This window comes from Phoca vitulina, unplaced genomic scaffold, assembly GCF_004348235.1.
Source record: "Phoca vitulina isolate PV1807 unplaced genomic scaffold, GSC_HSeal_1.0 scaffold8, whole genome shotgun sequence".
NCBI classification, from domain to species: domain Eukaryota; kingdom Metazoa; phylum Chordata; class Mammalia; order Carnivora; family Phocidae; genus Phoca; species Phoca vitulina.
Genome location: NW_022589711.1, coordinates 69030939 through 69050010, shown reverse-complemented (window position 1 = coordinate 69050010; position 19072 = coordinate 69030939). Strand labels below are relative to the sequence as shown.

The following is a 19072-nucleotide window of genomic DNA, read 5'->3' as shown; positions in this document are numbered from 1 at the left end:
AAATGAGCGTGTGAGAGGCCAGGAGCAGAGGTAACTCTGGTCCTAGCACTGAGAAGCAGAACACCTCAGACATTACCAGGAGCTTTTCAGAAATGTGCAAGGAATAAACAGTCTGCCATCCTGTCCCCTTGGAACCTGAGGGCATTGAGCTCCGCATTAAGTCTTTGCAGGAAGTTATCTGGTTGGAGAAGGAGCAAAGAGAGAAGAGACCCAAGTCATCCACCCAGCAAAGATCCTATAGAGTGTATTCCCCTCTTTCCACATCTTATACTAGGTCTTCCTGTTGAGTACACTTATAAAACTGACCTTCCTGTAAGACTTAATGGACATGTTTCAAAGCCAGAGAACTGGAAGCCATCAGGCGGCCAGTGACTAGTCCAATGGGGAGGCTCACAAGTGTCAAAGAGTGACTGGAAACTTTCCTGGCACAGGTGCATGAATTTAGATACTGTATCTCCTAGTGGCTCGCAAACCTAGGGTAGAGGGACAGCTAGAGAGTAGCAATGCCCTTCTGGAAAATATGAAACAGAACACTGATGATTAGTGAAATATTTAATGCCATCATAAGGTCAAGGAAACAATGTTACTAGTAGCAGAAATCAGGACTATAAAGTCTGTGATACAGCATAATACGGCTTCCCGGCATGTGCCTGAGGCACACTGGTGTGCCCTAATACTGATCCCCTGACCCCTGGGGAGCCAAGCTCCTGAGAGCCCCTTCCCCGGTGTCCCATGTAAAATATTATTGTATACATATGCCCAGCCATGAAAAGAGTTGGAAATCACTGCATTATAAAACCATTGGCCAGTGGGACGCCTGGGTGGCTCAGTTGATTAAGCAACTGCCTTCCACCCGGGTCATGATCCCAGGGTCCTGGGATCGAGTCCCACATTGGGCTCCTTGCTCAGCAGGGAGCCTGCCTCTCCCTCTCTCTCCCTCTGCTTGTGCTCTCTCTGTCAAATAAATCAAATCTTAAAAAAAAAAAAGAAAAAAAAACCACAAACCTTTGGCCAGTGTTTATGAAAAATGAGAACAACAGGCAATTAATCTAACCATGAAGAGCTATTCCAGTAATTTCATTAATATTTGTTTGTTTGTAATATAAGCAGCAGAGCAAATAAATATTAATAAAATAATTCAATTTCTTTATCAATTGCCCAAATTTATTGAAAAAGTTAAACAACTGATAATGTGCTTGCTATGAAATAAATGTGTGTGATATGAAATAAATTCACACACACACAGAATTTGAACCATTAATTTAAGGTTTTGTCAAATTGGGAAAAGGCAATCATCCTTTGAGTTTTGTGGTAAAATATCAGCTTACTGGGGAATATTAGGGCGCCTGGGTGGCTCAGTTGGTTAAGCGACTGCCTTCGGCTCAGGTCATGATCCTGGAGTCCCTGGATCGAGTCCCGCATCGGGCTCCCTGCTCGGCAGGGAGTCTGCTTCTCCCTCTGACCCTCCCCCCTCTCATGTACTCGCTCTCTCTCAAATAAATAAATAAAATCTTTAAAAAAAAAAAAAAAAAATCAGCTTACTGGGGAATATTGATTTCTGCCAGGACATAGCTAAAAATCACTGCATTCACTAAGATTTCTAGAGTTCACACATAAACCCTTCTCAATATCATTATCAATTAACAGAGAACACACAGGATCCATCCCATTTCTCACAGAACAAGTAGCTTGATAAGCATGAAATAATGAATATGAAGAAAATCACAGGCTTGGCTGTGTTACTTTCTGGACTTTTTTTTTTAAGTTAAATGAAGATTACTGAATACTTACGACAAAGTATATATGAGTTTCTTCAACTATAGGAAAGCTGTAAAACAGGTGAATTGTCTTTACAAGACAGATTAGAGAAGATTGTTCATTTTACAGAGTCCACCTCGGGTTTCCTTTATGCACTGCATGCTCTGAGTGCATGCAGACTTGACTCAATTTGTCCATCTTTCCCAAAATACTTCTGCCATGTCAGTTTATGATCATTTGCACTAACAGAATTTCTGAACAAATATCTGCCTTGTTCACAATACTGCCAGGGTGGGGTGGGGGCAGAAGTGTTGATTCAAGGGGCGCCTGGGTGACTCAGTCGTTAAGTGTCTGCCTTCAGCTCAGGTCATGATCCCAGGGTCCTGTGATCGAGCCCCACATCGGGCTCCCTGCTCAGCAGGAAGCCTGCTTCTCCCTCTCCCACTCCCCTTGCTTGTGTTCCCTTTCTCGCTGTCTCTCTCTCTGTCAAGTAAATAAATAAAATATTAAAAAAAAAAAAAGAAGAAGTGTTGATTCAAGAAGGGACAGTTTATATGGGAAAAACAGATGAGCAGATGGGGGTCAGATAGGGTCAAACAGGTGCTAAAAGTTGTGCTAATGTTTGGAATTGCATTGATAAATGAGAGAATGAAAAATAGTTATCCTCCAGAAAATACCAAGATTATTTCAAAATTTGAAAACAGAGATACTCAAACAGTAATCTGTCACCAAACACTCTTACCATTGTTAATAATATTGATCACTGTCTAAGCGCCTACAGTGCTGGGGTAGGGTAGTCCTATTCAGTATGGGATGACATTCGCATGTCTGGGTGATATCATGTGGCATGATAAAATTGTAAATATTATCTAACCTTTTCCTCCAATATCTACTGTTTCCCTTAGCTCTTTTTTTTTTTTTTTTAAGATTTTATTTATTTATTTGACAGAGAGAGAGAGACAGCAAGAGAGAGAACACAAACAGGGAGAGCGGGAGAGGGAGAGGTAGGCTCCTGGCTGAGCAGGGAACCTGATGCGGGGCTCGATTCCAGGACCCTGGGATCATGACCTGAGCTGAAGGCAGCTGCTTAATGACTGAGCCACCCAGGCGCCTCTCCCTTAGCTCTTCTCACTATCCCAGTCTTTCTGTTGTTGTTACTTCAGGGAAGGGGTATGAGAACAAATAGCAAAGAAGCAGGAGTGACTTCATACTTTTGATTTTCAAAGCCTATATCCTTGGGAGAATTAAAAAATAGACACTGATTTAGAAGATCACATGATGAATAAGAAGTCTCCTAGAATAGAAAATGATTCTCCAAACTAAGTAGTGGGAGAGGGGAGGAGAAAGTGTTGGAGATGAAGTGAGGAATGTATGGATTGATATCTGAAATCCAATCAAAAGAGACCCCTGAGACACAGCAACTCCCAGATATGTCTGTGGAATCTGAAAGCAGTAGATATATGCCCCATGCCCAGACAGAACCTTGGAAGGAGGCAAGACCTTAGGGAAGAGTGGCTGCAAGGTTATGTCCAAGAAGATGGTGCCTCAAATGACCTCAGAGAGTTCCTCAGGCCTCCACTAGTGCAAGAGCAGCTGAATGATTCCATAGTCCAATAAAGGCATAAAAGTGGCAAGGGCTGCATGAGTGTCTTGCAGATGGACCTGAGAGCAACTTTCCATTAGCCATGGCCCATTATATGCTCTCAAGGGTCCAATGGGAATAGAGGGAGAGCACTAATGAACCTAAATTGCTCTTATAAATTAGAACAAAGGATATTCCAGGGCAATGTATGGGACTCAAACACCAAAGACTGCATGGAACAAAGATGTAAGCCAAGGATGAGTACCCAGATGGCCTCCCCTACTCGTTATGCCTCAACATTATACAAGAGCCTCCAGAACCTAAAAGTAAAGAGCAATTAGGGGGAATTTATGGGAATGAAGTTCTACCTTAAAAATGTAGACTCAAAATACAGATGAAGTTTTATTTCTTACATCCTTGAGTTTGTGAAGTGGGATTCAGATCCACCCCCAAAAACATTCCTGAGTTAACAAAGTTTCCTGAAATCTCCTTAGAAGTAGCTGGAAAATTCCAGTAGCACAAAGAAGCAGGCCAAGTTTTTAGAGCCCCACAGGTTGAGAATTGACCAATTCTTGGCCAGCTGAAGGACTCCAGGGCAGTGGTATGGGTCTTAAACTTGCCCCCATAATCATTCCAGGATCTGGGGGAGAAATTCTGCCTGAGGACATGGAAGGGATAAGGGTACTCATTACACCACAGTGGAACCAGACACAACAAAATAGGTGGGCCACTGGGTCCCTACCCAGGTATTATGGCCAAAGATCAAAGGACAAGCAAGAATCAAAGGAAGCAAAGCAGAGGCTGTACTCCGTTTATCAATATACAAGTTAGTTGTTATGTTTGTGAATAGGGTTGTTTTCTGTTAACTCATTCAACATGTAAATTATGAATTCAATTCTATGGGCAGGAAAGCTTAAGGGGGAAGAAAGAGACAATCTTTGGGAGCTTAGGGAAATAGAGGAGAACCAAGAGCTGTAATGGAATAGCTATTGTTAGTTAGCTAAGCAATACAAGCAGTAAGGGAGATCTAGATAAAAGGTTGCATGAGCTCAGAGAAGGAAGGAATTACTTCTGTCTGTTCTTCCTGGGATGAAATCCAGTAAGGTTTCTAGCCTACATTGTGGCTTAATGGAAGATGAAGCACAGGTAGCAAAGAAAAGGGTTGGAAACCAAGATGTAAAAGTGTTGGGCAAGTGCTATAATTCAGACACCTACAGGAAGATCAGGTACATAAGGGAAGTGAAGGCAGGGGGAGTGTAGAAATAAAAGGCTCAACCTAAGAGGCACGTAGAGTGCCAAAGTCAACAGCACAGACTCCAGCCCTAGAGTACCTGAGTGAAAAGCCCAGCTCCCCCACTTTACCAGGGGTGGGATCTTGGGCAAGTTACTAAACCTCTCTGTCTTGATTTCTCATCTATAAAACAGAAATAATAATACTAACTTAGCCTGTGGTCAAATTTCAACATGAACCAACAGCATTAAATACTTAAAACATCTATTGTAACTCACTACCCACTTCATTTCCCATATTCAAAGGTTTAACTACTTTTAATTTGCATGGAGAGCACTCCACGGCCTCTACTTCATCCCTCCCCCTTCCCTACTCATTCAGATCATAGCACAGTGTTTCATGGTGTGCACTATGAGGTCAGTTGGCCAAGGATCAATTCTGGTTCTGACACTTTCTAGCTGGGTGATTCTGAGCAATTCACCAAACCTCTGTCTGCCTCAGTTTCTTTATCTACTTTATAGAGCTTCTCAAAGGATACCTGACATAAAACTTAGAATCTAAGTGCTCATAATGTTACCTCTTTTTATTTGCTTATGTCAGGCTTTCATAGCATCTTAGCCTGTCATATAATGTAGTCTTGCTACATTAGCTTGGAAGAGCCAGGCTAAATCACCAGCTGCATGTTCCTAAACTGAGTGATACAGAAGGCCTTCAAAGTAGCAAAGCTCTTTAACTGATATAAACCCCATCTTCAAGGCTTCCTCAGAAGAAAAGGCTGTGAAGAATCAGTTTTCATTATCCCTGACTTGAAATTCTTTGAACAAGGGCAGAAAGGGTTAAGGAAAAATGATTGAGAAGAAAGAGCACAGACTCTGCAGAGAGACAGATCCTGGCTCCACCATTTATTAACTACATGACCTGGGCAAGCTTCCTAAGTTCTCTGGGCCCCAGTTACAAGATAAAAGAGGAAAAAAACTGCATGTGAGGAGGAAATCCACATTACTTATTGTTTGTTCCCTCTCTCCCGAGGTCCTGAATTGGCAGAAGCCTTGCTCAGGTCTTTGGCAGATCCCCATCTGGTTAGGGACCCCTCCTACACCTGTCCTTCCTCTCTTATTTCTTTTACCCAGTATTATATATTTGTATATTATATATACAAAAAAAATAACTTTTGTCTCACACTCAGAGTAGGCATGGACCAAAAGAGTTCAGGTTGGGCCACAGTTGCACTCTCTCCATACAGCAAAGCACTGGAGAGAATTATTAAGCCAACCTGTGAAATACAAATATAATTATGTAACAGTAGGATTCTCTGATGCGATTGTTCTATTACAAAATTTCAAATTGGTTTAGCCTCCTATTCAAGGATTTCATTACAAGCTACAAAGCAAACCTGAGGAGAATCTCACTGCCATTCAATTAGCAAGGTAACGTAGCACTACGGGATCTGACACCTTCACCCTTTCACCCTAAAACTTTCACCTGTCTCTCACTCCCAGGGTGGCAATTCAATCTGGGTGAGCACAAAAAGGACAGGCTTGTCTCTTTCCAGTTGCTAAACCTTTTTAGTTTTTACTATGACCCACAAAACAAATAATTCTACATTGCCAAGGTGCTTGCTTAGCTCCAAAAGCCTCCTACATCCTATCAAGGTACATCAAGTACATAATGGCTCACAACGTACTGATATCTGCTCTCTGCCAGTCACTGCTCCCAGTGTTGGCGGAGTCTCAGACCAAGTCACACAGGCAAGAAGCGTGGGCTGGATTTGAACCAAACATTCTGGTTCCAGAACCCTTAACCATCACCCTCAACTGACACTCAAGAGTCAATGTAGTTTCAAACATATGTCAGAAAACTGGAAGATTTTACATCTGGAATGAACATTTAGCCTCCCGTATTACACAAAGGGAAACTCAGGCCTGGAAAGGATAGGATACATGACTCGCCCAGGGTCAGCTGCTCTAGCACAGTCTAGCCTTGACCACTCGGGCTGAAGAGGCACCCTCCATCTCCCGCTTTCCTCCAGCTCTTCCTCACCAGCACATTTCTCTCTCTGGGGTCCTGTTTCCTTTCTCACTCTTCTCCATACACACACCCATGACAACTGAAATGAGACTTGAAACAATTACTTTCCGTTCTTTTTTTTATTAAAGATTTTATTTATTTATTTGACAGAGAGACAGGGAACACAAGCTTTATTTATTTATTTGACAGAGAGGGAACACAAGCAGGGGGAGTGGGAGAGGGAGAAGCAGGCTTCCCGCCGAGCAGGGAGCCCGATGCGGGGCTCATCCCAGGACTCTGGGATCATGACCTGAGCTGAAGGCAGACGCTCAACGACTGAGCCACCCAGGCACCACTTTTGTGTTTTTATTCACATTTCTGTTATCTTTAATAGCAATAACTAATTGTGAGCTCCTTGGGACAGACACAGTCGGAGTCTTGGGGATCAAAATTTTTTTCCAGTGCCCCATGTACAGCTGGTCATAAACAAATGTCCTTCATGAGGCTACTTGAGCTGCTAAAAGCCTCCCTTGACTGCCAGGACAAGAAGCATTTGTTTTCATTTGAGTGTTCCAAATAGCAGCTGACTAAAGACAGCACAAAAGAACGAAACTTCACAACAAAACCTCCCAAACTCCCTTCTGCTATACAATTCAGAGCTAGTCCACTCCCGCCTCCCACCTGACTTCACAAGTGTGTTACACAGGATAATCCAGAAATTGGGGTAATCTTCTGCTTTAGGTAAAGTGCAGGAAGCAGCAAATTAGATGTGACCTTTGAAAATTGTTTCTTAAATGTCATATAAATCCAAAAGATATAAAGCAAATGATTTTTATAGGTATCTACAGATGTCTGAAGGGCCAGATTCAGATGATGATCATAATAAATTAAGACTCCTTTGTGTACATTCAGAACATGATTATAATAAATCACTGCATACTATATAAAACATGTAATAAATTATAAAAATCATAATACTCTTTTGTACAGTGCTTTGCAGTTACTGACCACTTGAATTTTCACCAGTTTGAATCTCACAAGGACCTGTGAAATAGGAAGAGCAGGTATTACACACACTTTATGCTCATCTGAGGCTTAAAGAAGTTAAATGTCTTGCCCAGGATCATAAAGCTCAAAGTGACAAAGCAAGTACTGGAATCCAAAAGCCCAACTGACTGACCCATCATGCTCAATGTTAATACTCAGAGTTTAGATGAAAATCACTAACCAAACCATTATTTAAAGCCAAGCCTCTCCCATCACACAGGTTTTGAACACTTAAGAATGAAAGGTTTAAAATCAGGGTGGGAAAGGGAAGTAGGTCATGAAATGTATCTCAAACTCTATTCTCCTAGAGGCATATTTGCCAGCAGATCTGCTAGGCTGGTTAGCAGGACCTGTTTGCCAACTTTAACAGGGCCTAAGAAAACTAACAGTACAAGAGCTTTACAACACTTGGAATTTCTATAGCCAGCAAATTCAAGTTAATGTAGCTCAGTCATTCCTTGGCCCATCAGTCCCATTGTGATAGAATCTGGAGTCCCTAAAAATGGAGGTTTTTACCTCTGCCCCAGGAGAGGTTTCTCATTTTAACAGACTCAGGAAACAGAAAAAATTTACTCCTTACAAACATTTAGTCAAGATCCACAATTGCAACAAACAATCTAATGTGTTTAATATCTAAAATATTAAGTTTATTTTTGAAAAGATTTTATTTATTTATTTTTGAGAGAGAGTGAGAGACAGAGAACAAGTGGGGGAGGCGGGTGGGGCAGAGAGAGAAGCAGACTCCCCGATGAACAGGGAGCCCGATGTGGGACTCGATCCCAGGACTCTGGGATCATGACCTGAGCTGAAGGCAGATGCTTAATGGACTGAACCACCCAAGTGCCCCTAAAATATTAAGTTTAGATAAAAGTATCTATACACCAGATGACTGTATTGCCCTCCTAAGGTGAATTTACACGTGAGATATCCCACTACAAGGAAAAGAGGATGAATCTATTTGTCATCCACTTGTTCAGCAACATTTGAATGTTTATTGTATACCAGACACCAAGACTAGTAGGGAGATAGGGGAAATACAAACATAGGCTCCATCCTTAAGAAGCTGACACTGTATAAGGTGGATATATGCAATGCAATACTGTGATAAGTACCAGGGATACATACACGGAGAAAGAAATAACAATTTCTACCCCTAGGAGCTTGCAGTGTGTCCACAGCATTGGTGACATTTGAGCTGTGTCTCTAAGAACAAATATTCTGCCAGGAGAAAAGGGGGAGAAGGACATTCCACCCAGTGGAATAATATGGTAACACACAAAGGTACAGAAGAGCAAGGCTTATTGGAAAGTTGGGATGGACTACTGTTCTGTGGCCCTAAGAAGAATAGGGTTGGCACTGTATTTTAACGTATTGAAATAGCTTTAATTTGATGATTTTGCATCTGGTCTTTATGATACTTATTAAGAACATCTGTTCTGCCACCCCCATCCTATCCCCAGGACAAAACCCAAGGAAGCCGAAGTATGGCTCCACTAAAAGAGAGAGCTCCCAACTGAAGAGACAAAAGGAGCTTCGCTCACCAATAGATTAGCAAATCATTAATTTTAAGAATCCACCTGTTTTAACAAGTTATTAAGAACCAGTTTTACCTCGGGCGCCTGGGTGGCTCAGTCGTTAAGCGTCTGCCTTCCGCTCAGGTCATGATCCCAGTGTCCTGGGATCGAGTCCCGCATCAGGCTCCCTGCTCAGCAGGAGGCCTGCTTCTCGCTCTCCCACTCCCCCTGCTTGTGTTCCTGCTCTCGCTGTCTCTCTCTCTGTCAAATAAATAAATAAAATCTTAAAAAAAGAAAAAAAAGAACCAGTTTTACCTCATCTCTATGATCACTGTTAAGCAATCATACAAGTTGTCTAATCCAAGGCTATTCAAAGGGTGGTTCAAAGACTAGCAGCACCTGAATGCAAATTCTTGCTCCCCAACTCTACCTGTTTAATTAGTATCTCTGGGGGTGGGACTTTGGAATCTCTCCAGATGGTTCTTTTCCACGTTAAAGTTGAGAAATATTGGTCTAGTTCAGTATTTCATTAAACAAGTTGTGTTTCTTTGCTCTTTTTAATATCAGCTCTACACCCGAAGAGGGGCTTGAACCCACAACTCTGAAATCAAGAGTCACATGCTCTACTGAGCTAGCCAGGTGCCCCTTTAGCCAGGTGTCCTAGAGAGCTCTTGTTGTTACTGATTTTCATTGCAACCGTAATGCGTGAACGGCTTTGGGACAATGTTGCTAAGAGCAGGGCTTGCAACGCAAGGCACCGTAGAAGGTTTGAAGGAGCACTGCTGGCCTCCCTCAGGACTGAACGGTCCGTTCCCTGAATTCCTATTTATCCTTCCAGACACCTCCTCTGTGAAGTCCCCCACCCCCGAGCCGCCCCTGCTCAGCAGAGAACAGTTCCGCTCTGCAGGCTCCGTGTGTGACGACGTGGCTCGAACGCGTCTCCAGTGCTGCACCTCTCCGTTCTCCGTGCGAGGTTTGGTCTATGTCTGTCTCCCCCGCGAACTCTGAGAGCTGAACCCCGGTTGCGGCCATCGGCGCGCACCAGCCCGGAGGCGGGCGAGCAGCCGGGGCGGGGGGATGAACGGCTGCGGAGGGCGTTAGGTCGCCTGAAAGCCGACGGGGACAGGGGACAGGGGAGGCGTCTCCTTCCTGGCCTCTCTCGCAGCGGAGGTTTGGTGCAGCCTCTGGGTCACAAAGGCCCGCCGCTCCCAGCGCCTAGCTCCCGCTCGGCCGGCCCCTCCCCGCCGGGGGCCCTCACCCTTCCCGCTCTGCCTTTCACCTTTAACTCTCGTCCTCCAACTTGGCCGAGCCAGGGAGCTGGGAGCTCTGGAGCGCCGCCAGGCGGCCACGGAGGTCAGGCGGGCAGCCGGAGCGAGGAGCGGAGACTGACGGCGCGCTGGGCGCTTGGCCGGGGAGCCCAGGCCCGGGCAGAGAGGGCACCAAAGCCTAAAAATGCCTTTCGTGAGAGCCCGCCTCGCTCTGTGAAAGGCCCAGTCCTTGCCCTCAGAGCTGCACGAGCAGCGTGATCAGGTAAAGGCCAAATGTAGTAAGAGTTTCAGACTCTGGTAAACAAGTACGATGACATCTCTTAAGATGGTACTTGTTAAAATCCATGAGCTCACCGAGGATGGAGGGATAAGGATGGACCTTACAGGCTGAGGGCCTGACAAGGTGGGAGCAAGAAGACGAAGAGGAAGAAGAGGTCCAGTCTAATGAGGAAGATCTCCACTCTGCAGTGTCTCAAGACTCAGAGAAATAAGAGGGGGCAGAAATTAAAAAAGAGAAAAAAAAAGAAAAAAAAAAAAAAAAAAAGAAAAAGAAAAAGAAAAAACAAACACTAAAATATTTTAAAATATTGTTGGACTTTAAAATAACAATAAAGAATATAATAATGTGATATAAACAATGAATATAATAGTAAAATAACAATGTGAACCTATTCTGACATTGCTAAATTATAGTAACTGGAAGCAATCAGATCTTGGCCAGCCCTTTAGTTTCAAACTTGATTTTCATTTTGAACACAATGTATCCAAAGTGTTGGAGAAGAGTTAAACTTATTCTTTAACCTCCTCACACCTGTAACAGCCCTGCTGTTTTACAAATCAAAATTTAAACTGAATTTGAATGAATTGAATGATTTCCCTCTATTTGGGGCCCAGAACCAGGGCCCTAATCCAGCTCTGAGTCCCAGGCAGGGCCTACTCTCTGTTATTCTAAGTATTATTTCTCCTCTGCTGGATCCAATTCTTTCTGGTCTTCGGCATGTCTAGTGTCCAACCCTTTGCTGGGGATAGACTACAAATGTTCACATAGTGTTCCCATGGGGGAAGGTGAGAAAGGTGGATGTTTGATTTTATCTCAGTGTGATCCTATGTCTAATTAGAACATAGGACTGTGCTGGGTTTCCTCAGTTAGCCAACTTCTATGCAACACTAAACACTGTAGAAGCCTTAAACTCATGTCTTCAGGGGCCACAGCAGCTAATGCAAATGAGTAAAATAGGTTATTAGACATCAGAGAATGGGAGGCTTGTGGCAAACTGGAGAAACAAGGCCCAGAATAAGGATGAAGCTGCTGCTTTCCCTAGGTGATTGTGTGATATGGAAATTCTGGCCTACTATTGCCAGATGATCTGACTTTTCAAGAGAAGCAGGAAGCCCAGATTGTTGTGTGAAACATTCTGAATTTTAGGTGTTGGCAATGAATTTAAAAATGTTTAATATACAGGGGCACCTGGCTGGCTCAGTTGGAAGAGCATGCAACTCTTCAGCTTGGGGTCATGAGTTCAAGCCCCACGTTGGGTATAGAGATGACTTCAATAAATAAATAAATGTAAAAAAAATAAAAAATAAAAATGTTTAATATACAATGTGGACCAAAAAACATAACTGCAGGTCCGTCTGTGGCTCTCAAGTTGGTGGTCTGAAAGTCAGAACATATTTTTTCATACAAACAATATGCCTAATTGACAGTCTTCTAACTCCAAACCTGGATAATAATAAATAAAACCAAGGCATAAAATTAGAAATATTTGATTGTGGGTTTTGTTTATTTGGCATTTTAGGTTGCGATGATGCATAGAGGCAGTTTAGAGAGCAATGACAATGAACATGGGAATTATGGATAATCTGAGTGAGACTTATGGGTTCTCTCAAGGACTGCAGAGGCTGATGCACTTCTTTCTTTTTAAAATTTCTTTTCCTTTCAAAGCAATAATAAAATAAAAATAAAATAAAATAAAAATTCTTTTCCCTTCGAAGCACATAGATTTCCTTATCCCTGACTTGAGTATAGTCTTCTTGTCAGAGGTAATTATAGTCATTCTTAGGGGATTACAAAAGAAATGGGGGATAAAGATCAATTTTACTGAGATAATAAACTGGGTTAGAATTAGAAGACAAAAGGGAAATATGGGTTTTTTTTTAAGATTTATTTATTTATTTGAGAGAGAGAGCGTACACAAGCAGGGGGAGGGGCAGAGGGAGAGAATCTCAGACTCCCCGCTGAACTCAGAGCCCAACTTGGGGCTTGATTCCACAACCCATGAGTTCATGGCCTGAGCCGAAACCAAGAGTCCAATGCTTAACCAACTGAGCCACTCAGGTGCCCCATCTTTTTTTTTTTTTCAAAAGGGAAATATGTTAAAGAGAATATAATATGATGTAGTATAAGTATGAAAGAAAGTGCAAGCTGCCTAAATACTGTCTCCTTCACCACTCCCCCCCCCCAAGGATGCCAGGAAGTGGACTATTTATAACTGGGTGTTATAATGGTAGGTGCCCAGTACTATGCTAAGGGTCATTGGTCCTTCTCCTTGGAAGTGCTCTTGACATACAGGGCCCTACAATATAAGCAGGGGTGGAAGCTAACAATCCTCACATAAACTGAAAACCAAAGTCTTTACTTATTCTTGAAAAATCATACTTTTGTTGTATGTTTTCATAATTTTCATAATTTTACTGTTAGCTTACCTAGAGTTAGCATAATTAAAACAGTCAAATAGATCCTAACACAAGACTGGGACTAGTTCTACCCATGGTTCAGCTACATAAAGATCTCCTTCAAACTTCTTATACCTTTCAGAATCTCAACAGAAGTAGCTTCTGGTAGGCACCATGCTGGCCCACCTCAGAATTGTACACCTGCTGTTTTCCTGGAATACCCTTATTTCTGCATCTGTCTGGTTTTTTTACATTCTTTCAGACTCAAAAAAATGGATGGTGGGGGGAACGGCATAAAGCCATTTAAACACTGACAACACCCAAATGAAAGTCCAACTTTTTAAGCAGTTAAAGTTCTATGATTTACCCAAAAATAGGCTTTTATGGATTCGGGAAATCATGTTTTTAGAGGAATTGAAAATCACTGCCAAACAGATTCCTTCTGTAGACATAACCAATAACAATGTTCTTGTTTTTATCCAAAATATCTTCATTTAAGTTGCAGAATTATGCCAATTTGAATTTGCTATGTGAGGAAATAAGACTGACAAGTTACTGGTTTTAGTCAGTAAGGGCTTCTGTGGTTGCTAACTAAGGCTCGAATCTAGCACATGGTGTGTCCTAAAAAATACTGGCCCACTGTTCTTGACAAAAGTGTAGTATGTGCATTTTTATGGTATACTATTAACTATAGAATTAATAGGCATCAACCTACAGGGGAGAAAGTTTAATATTCATCTGATGTGAACCTCATTTTGAAGCAGACAGAAAAAGCTACTTAGCTTGTAAGACTCCACATTTTAAGATAGGTTTCCACATAGATGAACCAACCAACATAAATTTAAAATTAGCTCTTTGGGGAAATTAGCTATTTTACTTTTTCTTTCTGCCTTTGTTGGCACCACCTCTTCTCATTCAACATCATTTTTATTTTTAAGCACTCTCTATACCCAGCATGGGGCTCGAACTCATGACCCCGAGATCAACAGTCTCCTGCTCACTGACTGAGCCAGCCAGGTGCCCCTAAATTTTTTTAAACAAATATTTTTTAATCTACTAAATAGTTACATGTATATAATTTTTATATTTATTTTTATATATAGCTAGTTAGTACCTCAGTAATATCCATCAGTAACTTCCATCTCAGGTTTTAATCATAAGCTATAAAGTTTATTTTGGCTATTTCCTGTGAGAAATGATAGCTCAATAAGATGAGCATTACCAGTCAAACATTAGTTTTGGCAGACATCCTTGAAATCATTCTAACAAACAGGCTATAGATTGAGACCCTGAAATGTAAAATCCACAGTTGCTTGGGAGTACATCTGTGGCTGATACCTTGAGGAGAACACCAGGATGTAGAGCTGATGGGCCCCATTCCATCCTCATGTCCCTCAATCTCTCAGGAGAATTCAACACAGTTGACCACCCTTTCCTGGTACTACTCTTTGCTGGTTTCTTTAACACTTTATTTCCCCAGTTTTCCTCATTGTTCCCTGTTCTGTCCCCTTTGTTGGTACCACTTCTTCTCATTCAACATTGTTTCCATAGGGGATTTCATGTCTTTATAGGATTTCAATTACCATCGGCCTGCCAACAAATTTCTCCATATTCACTATATTTTCTTGCCACATATATTTGGCATTGGATTGTAGCTTTAGGAAGGCCAAGTGCCGTGTGTTTTGTGAACTGCTATCACCCCAATGCCCAGTATATGGGTGTTAACAAGTGATAGAGGCCATTGTGAATTTCTTCTGTTATGGTGTTCGACTGAAGACACCTGCCTTTAATAACTTTAGAAGTCAAAGTCATCTTTTCCATAGGTACAGGAAAGATCTCTACGCCCAAAAGATGGCAAGCATTTGAGCAAATCCAAAGCCCTTTGTTGAGAAAGAGATCAACCCTGCTTGCAAGTACTTCTTCACCACTTTCACAATGTGGCAAGATGGCCCACCACTGAGACAGAATTCAAATAAAGGACTTTAATTTATATAACAAAATGTCATGTCACCAACTGTACCTTAGATACCTAAAGCCTAAGGAACTCTTTTCAGGTGACATCATATTCTAAAACGAATTGATACCTTGGCAAACTCCAGTGGAGATCTTTGATATGAGACAGTGAAAGCCTAAGAGACATTCAATTTCTTTGACTTTTAGAGCACTAACTACAAAGGCAGAGGGCCTGAATTAGAGTTTTGGCTCTAGGTGTGTGACGTGGGCAAGATACTTAACCCCTCTGTGCCTCAGTTTCTTCATTTACAATATAGGAATAGTAATAGTACTTATGTTACAGGATTCTTATAAAGATTGAGTATATACATAAAACAGAACAGTATGAGTTAGCTATGAGGATGATGATTCATAGATCTATTCAGTTAGAACATCAGCAAACTCAGCCCATAGACTCTAAAACTTTAACCATAGGAAGCCGTTTTTAGTTCTTGCTTTACAGCAAGGATTGTGCAAGAATTTTATATATGCAATCACACACAGTCCATATAACAAGTCTCAAGGGATGCATTATCATTATCTCACTTTTATAGGTGAGAAAACTAAGGTTAGAGTTCAAGTAACTTGCCTAACTAGTTTCACAACTAGTTAGTGCTGAAGCCAGGAGTTAAACCCAGTAGCCACAGCCAGCAGAAGTTTAATATAGATTCCAGTCTGCCAGTAAGAGCAGTAGTAGACTGACAAGAATAACCGTGAAAATAAAAGAATACAAAACAGCATATTACTATTGGAGTATATTGCAGACAGTTGTCAAAACTCAGATCTGGACTATATATATATATATATATTTCTTACGTCAGGTACTGTTCCAAGTCCTTTACGTATTTCTTTAAAAGATTTTATTTATTTATTTATTTATTTATTTATTTATTTATTTATTTATTTTTTGAGAAAGAGTGAGAGAGAGAGCATGAGCAGGGTGGGGGGGAGGGCAGAGGGAGAGGCAGAAGCAAACTCCTCGCTGAGCAGGAAGCCCAATGCAGGGCTAGATCCCAGGATCCTGGGATCATGACCTGAGCTGAAGGCAGATGCTTAACTGACTGAGCCACTCAGGTGCCCCAAAAGCAGATCATTTTCTACCAGCAGAATTGACTTGCTAAGAAAGTCAAGGAAACAGGAACTATTGCTGCCGTGGACTTGCTTCTCACTAACAGGGAAGAACTGTGCCATGAAATGGAAGAGCCTGCAAGCATGGGACAGAATGATCCTAAGAACTGAGCCATAAACTAGGAAGAGTGAGATAAACATCTTGCATTTTAGAAGAGTAGACTTCAGAACAGTGAAAGTAAAGGTAATGTGAATCCCAGAGCAGGGATGATATTATGGGACAGGCAGCACAGAAGAGGGTCAGTCAGATTAATTTCTCATGAAGCATTTGTCAATTATCCATTCAAGAGGAAAAGGGAAAGGTAGAGCAATATCAAGTGAATGTGGGAATTCACCAGTGATCTTTTTAAGGGGGTGGCCTAATGTTTAACTAGAAGCAGCCAAATAAATCATTACAAATTCAAAAACAAACATCAATCTGCAAAAATAATAATGAGGAAGTTAGAAACCCAGAAAACAGTGAGGCTTGCAAAAAAAAAAAAAAAAAGTTGCAAAGAGTAGCAAAAAACCGTTTGGGGTTAAATTCAGAGTCACAGGCACATGGGAGCACTAAGTCTGCTCTTTGGGGCAGATGAAGTAATATAGGAGACTGAAAGGAAGCAGAACCATGAATTCCTGTTTTATCTATAATGGATGATCTTCAAACCAAAACCAAACCCCAAAACAGGTAAGAGGGGAATTATGTCTATGATAGCTGAGAAAGCCTAGAATTTGGTGGGGAGCTTGTACATAAAGAAACATCCACCTAAGGAAAGAAACATACATGGGCCCCACACACATGAATACCAGCAGAGTATACAGGACAGAGAGATTAAGGCTCATTGGGGAAAAGGGAAAGTTTCTAAAAGAGATACTTTTTGAGTGGGTATTGAAAGATGTGTGGAATGTTAGTTAAAGGCTACAGTGAGAGGGCATGGGAGGCAGAGGTAACAGGAAGAAAGTTGTGAGATACAAGCGTGCAGACATCGAGGCTAGATTCAGCAATGTGGGACTGACTGGCAGGACTGACTGTACGTGCCACTTAAGGAACTTAGTGCTTGTATTCTGCCACTATTGCAGGGGACAGGAAGCCAGGGGGTGAGGGAAGGGATGGGGGGTGGTTCACTGGAGGGTTAACAGTCAGATTTGAGGAGAAGACGGAGCCCAGGAATCATTCTACAACTTTGACTTGATTATGCTAAATGTTGGCAAGCGGAATAAAAGTAGACTGGGCCTCTGTCCAGATTTGTTTGGGAATAATTCTGGTTTAAAAGTTGTCCCGGCATGATTATTAATAGCAGCCTCTATCACTCTTAAAAATGTCCTGGTTTGGACAATAAGTTATAGGACTACCTGGATAGATGTACCTTGGGGACTATCTATGTTCAATAGCAATAATAATGAACTTGTATTTAAATAGTTATAAACTGTAGAGAGGAGAGCTTCCCAACAGGTGTGCCACAAAGGGATTACAGGGGGGCCACAAGACATTGATGTTTCAGTGTTTCATGGAGGTAAAACTCAAAACCATTTTTTATAGCTACTCAAAATTGATCAGCATCCATATTCTATTTGAGAACGATTTGTATAATCCTCTATATAAATATATAGAGGATTCTATATAGAGTTCTATATAAAGTTCTATCATTCAAGCCCATACAGATTGATTCCCTCCTTATTTCCTCCAGTTCCCCCGGCATACTTTTACAAATGTAATCAAGCCTATGGCAGGAAAAAAGATTGGGAAGCACTACTGAAGATTAATTTAGCTGTGGGAGCTCAGAAAAAGGTCAGGATTCAGTGAACTAGTGTCAAAGTGATCATGAGCACTCCCACGTGCGTGGCCGCAGCTAGGAGGGGAGAGTCAGAGACAGCACCAGAGACAAAAAGGGGAAATCCATCATGGAGGACTTTGTTTTCAGGTCAGCCTGGCTCAGCAAGTGAGAGCAGGAAAATAGGAATCCAGGACATTCGATTCTAGTCTCACGAATCATGTGATCTTGGGGATGTCACTGACCCTCTCTGAACCTCAGTTTCCTCACTTGATAAATGGAAGTAATTCATGCCAGCCAATTACTCATCACAAAAATAAAATGAAGGGTGGGGCGCCTGGCTGGCTCAACTGGTGGAGCATGTGACTCTTTTCTTGGGATCGTGAGTTCAAGACCCACATTGGGCATAGAGTTTACTTAAAAAAAAAAAAAAAAAGCTTAAAACACATTTTCTTTTTTTTAAAGATTTTATTTATTTATTTGACAGAGAGAGAGAGAGTGAGAGCAGGAACACAAGCAGGGGGAGTGGGAGAGGGAGAAGCAGGCTTCCTGCGGAGCAGAGAGCCCGATGCGGGGCTCGATCCCAGGACCCTGGGATCATGACCTGAGCCTAAGGCAGACGCTTAACGACTGAGCCACCCAGGCGCCCTTAAAACACATTTTCTAAAAAAGATTTATTTATTTTATTTGAGAGAGAGAGGGGTGGGGGAGGGGCAGAGAGGGTCTTAAGCAGATTCTACACTGAACACAGAGCTGGACTTGGGGCTTGATCTCACGACCCTGAGATCATGACCTGAGCCAAAACCAAGAGTCGGATGCTTAACCAAGGGCACCACCCAGCCGCCACCCAAACACAGATTTTTTTGGAAAAAAAAAAAAAAGATTAAGTGAAAACTTTTGTAAAATCTAGAGCACTATATAAATGTAAAATATAATAAAAAATCATGTTCGTCAGGGTCTCATTTCTCCTCTCCCTGTGTGGCCACTGGTATCCCCCTGAGGTATTCCTGGTAGGATCTCTCAATCTTACTCTCACTCCATTCCCCCTACTTCCACCACCACCCATTCACCGACCATTCCCAAATCCATGTCTCCAGCCCAGCTCTCTCTCTCCTGGG

The 19072-nt window shown here is 42.0% G+C and overlaps 1 protein-coding gene across 2 annotated transcripts in view; it reads right to left on the bottom strand.

Moving 5' to 3' along the window:
• Positions 1-19072, bottom strand: part of NCEH1 (neutral cholesterol ester hydrolase 1) — a 45033-nt gene that overhangs the window by 18947 nt on the left and 7014 nt on the right. Inside the window, exon 1 of one of the 2 annotated variants that reach the window (XM_032407199.1) lies at positions 77-622. The exons of the other annotated variant lie outside the window; for it this stretch is intronic. Within the exon in view, the coding sequence (XP_032263090.1) occupies positions 77-157 (81 nt within the window). The 5' untranslated portion in view covers positions 158-622. Of the gene's footprint in view, positions 1-76; positions 623-19072 lie in introns of those variants that run through there. 2 annotated transcript variants of the gene reach the window in all.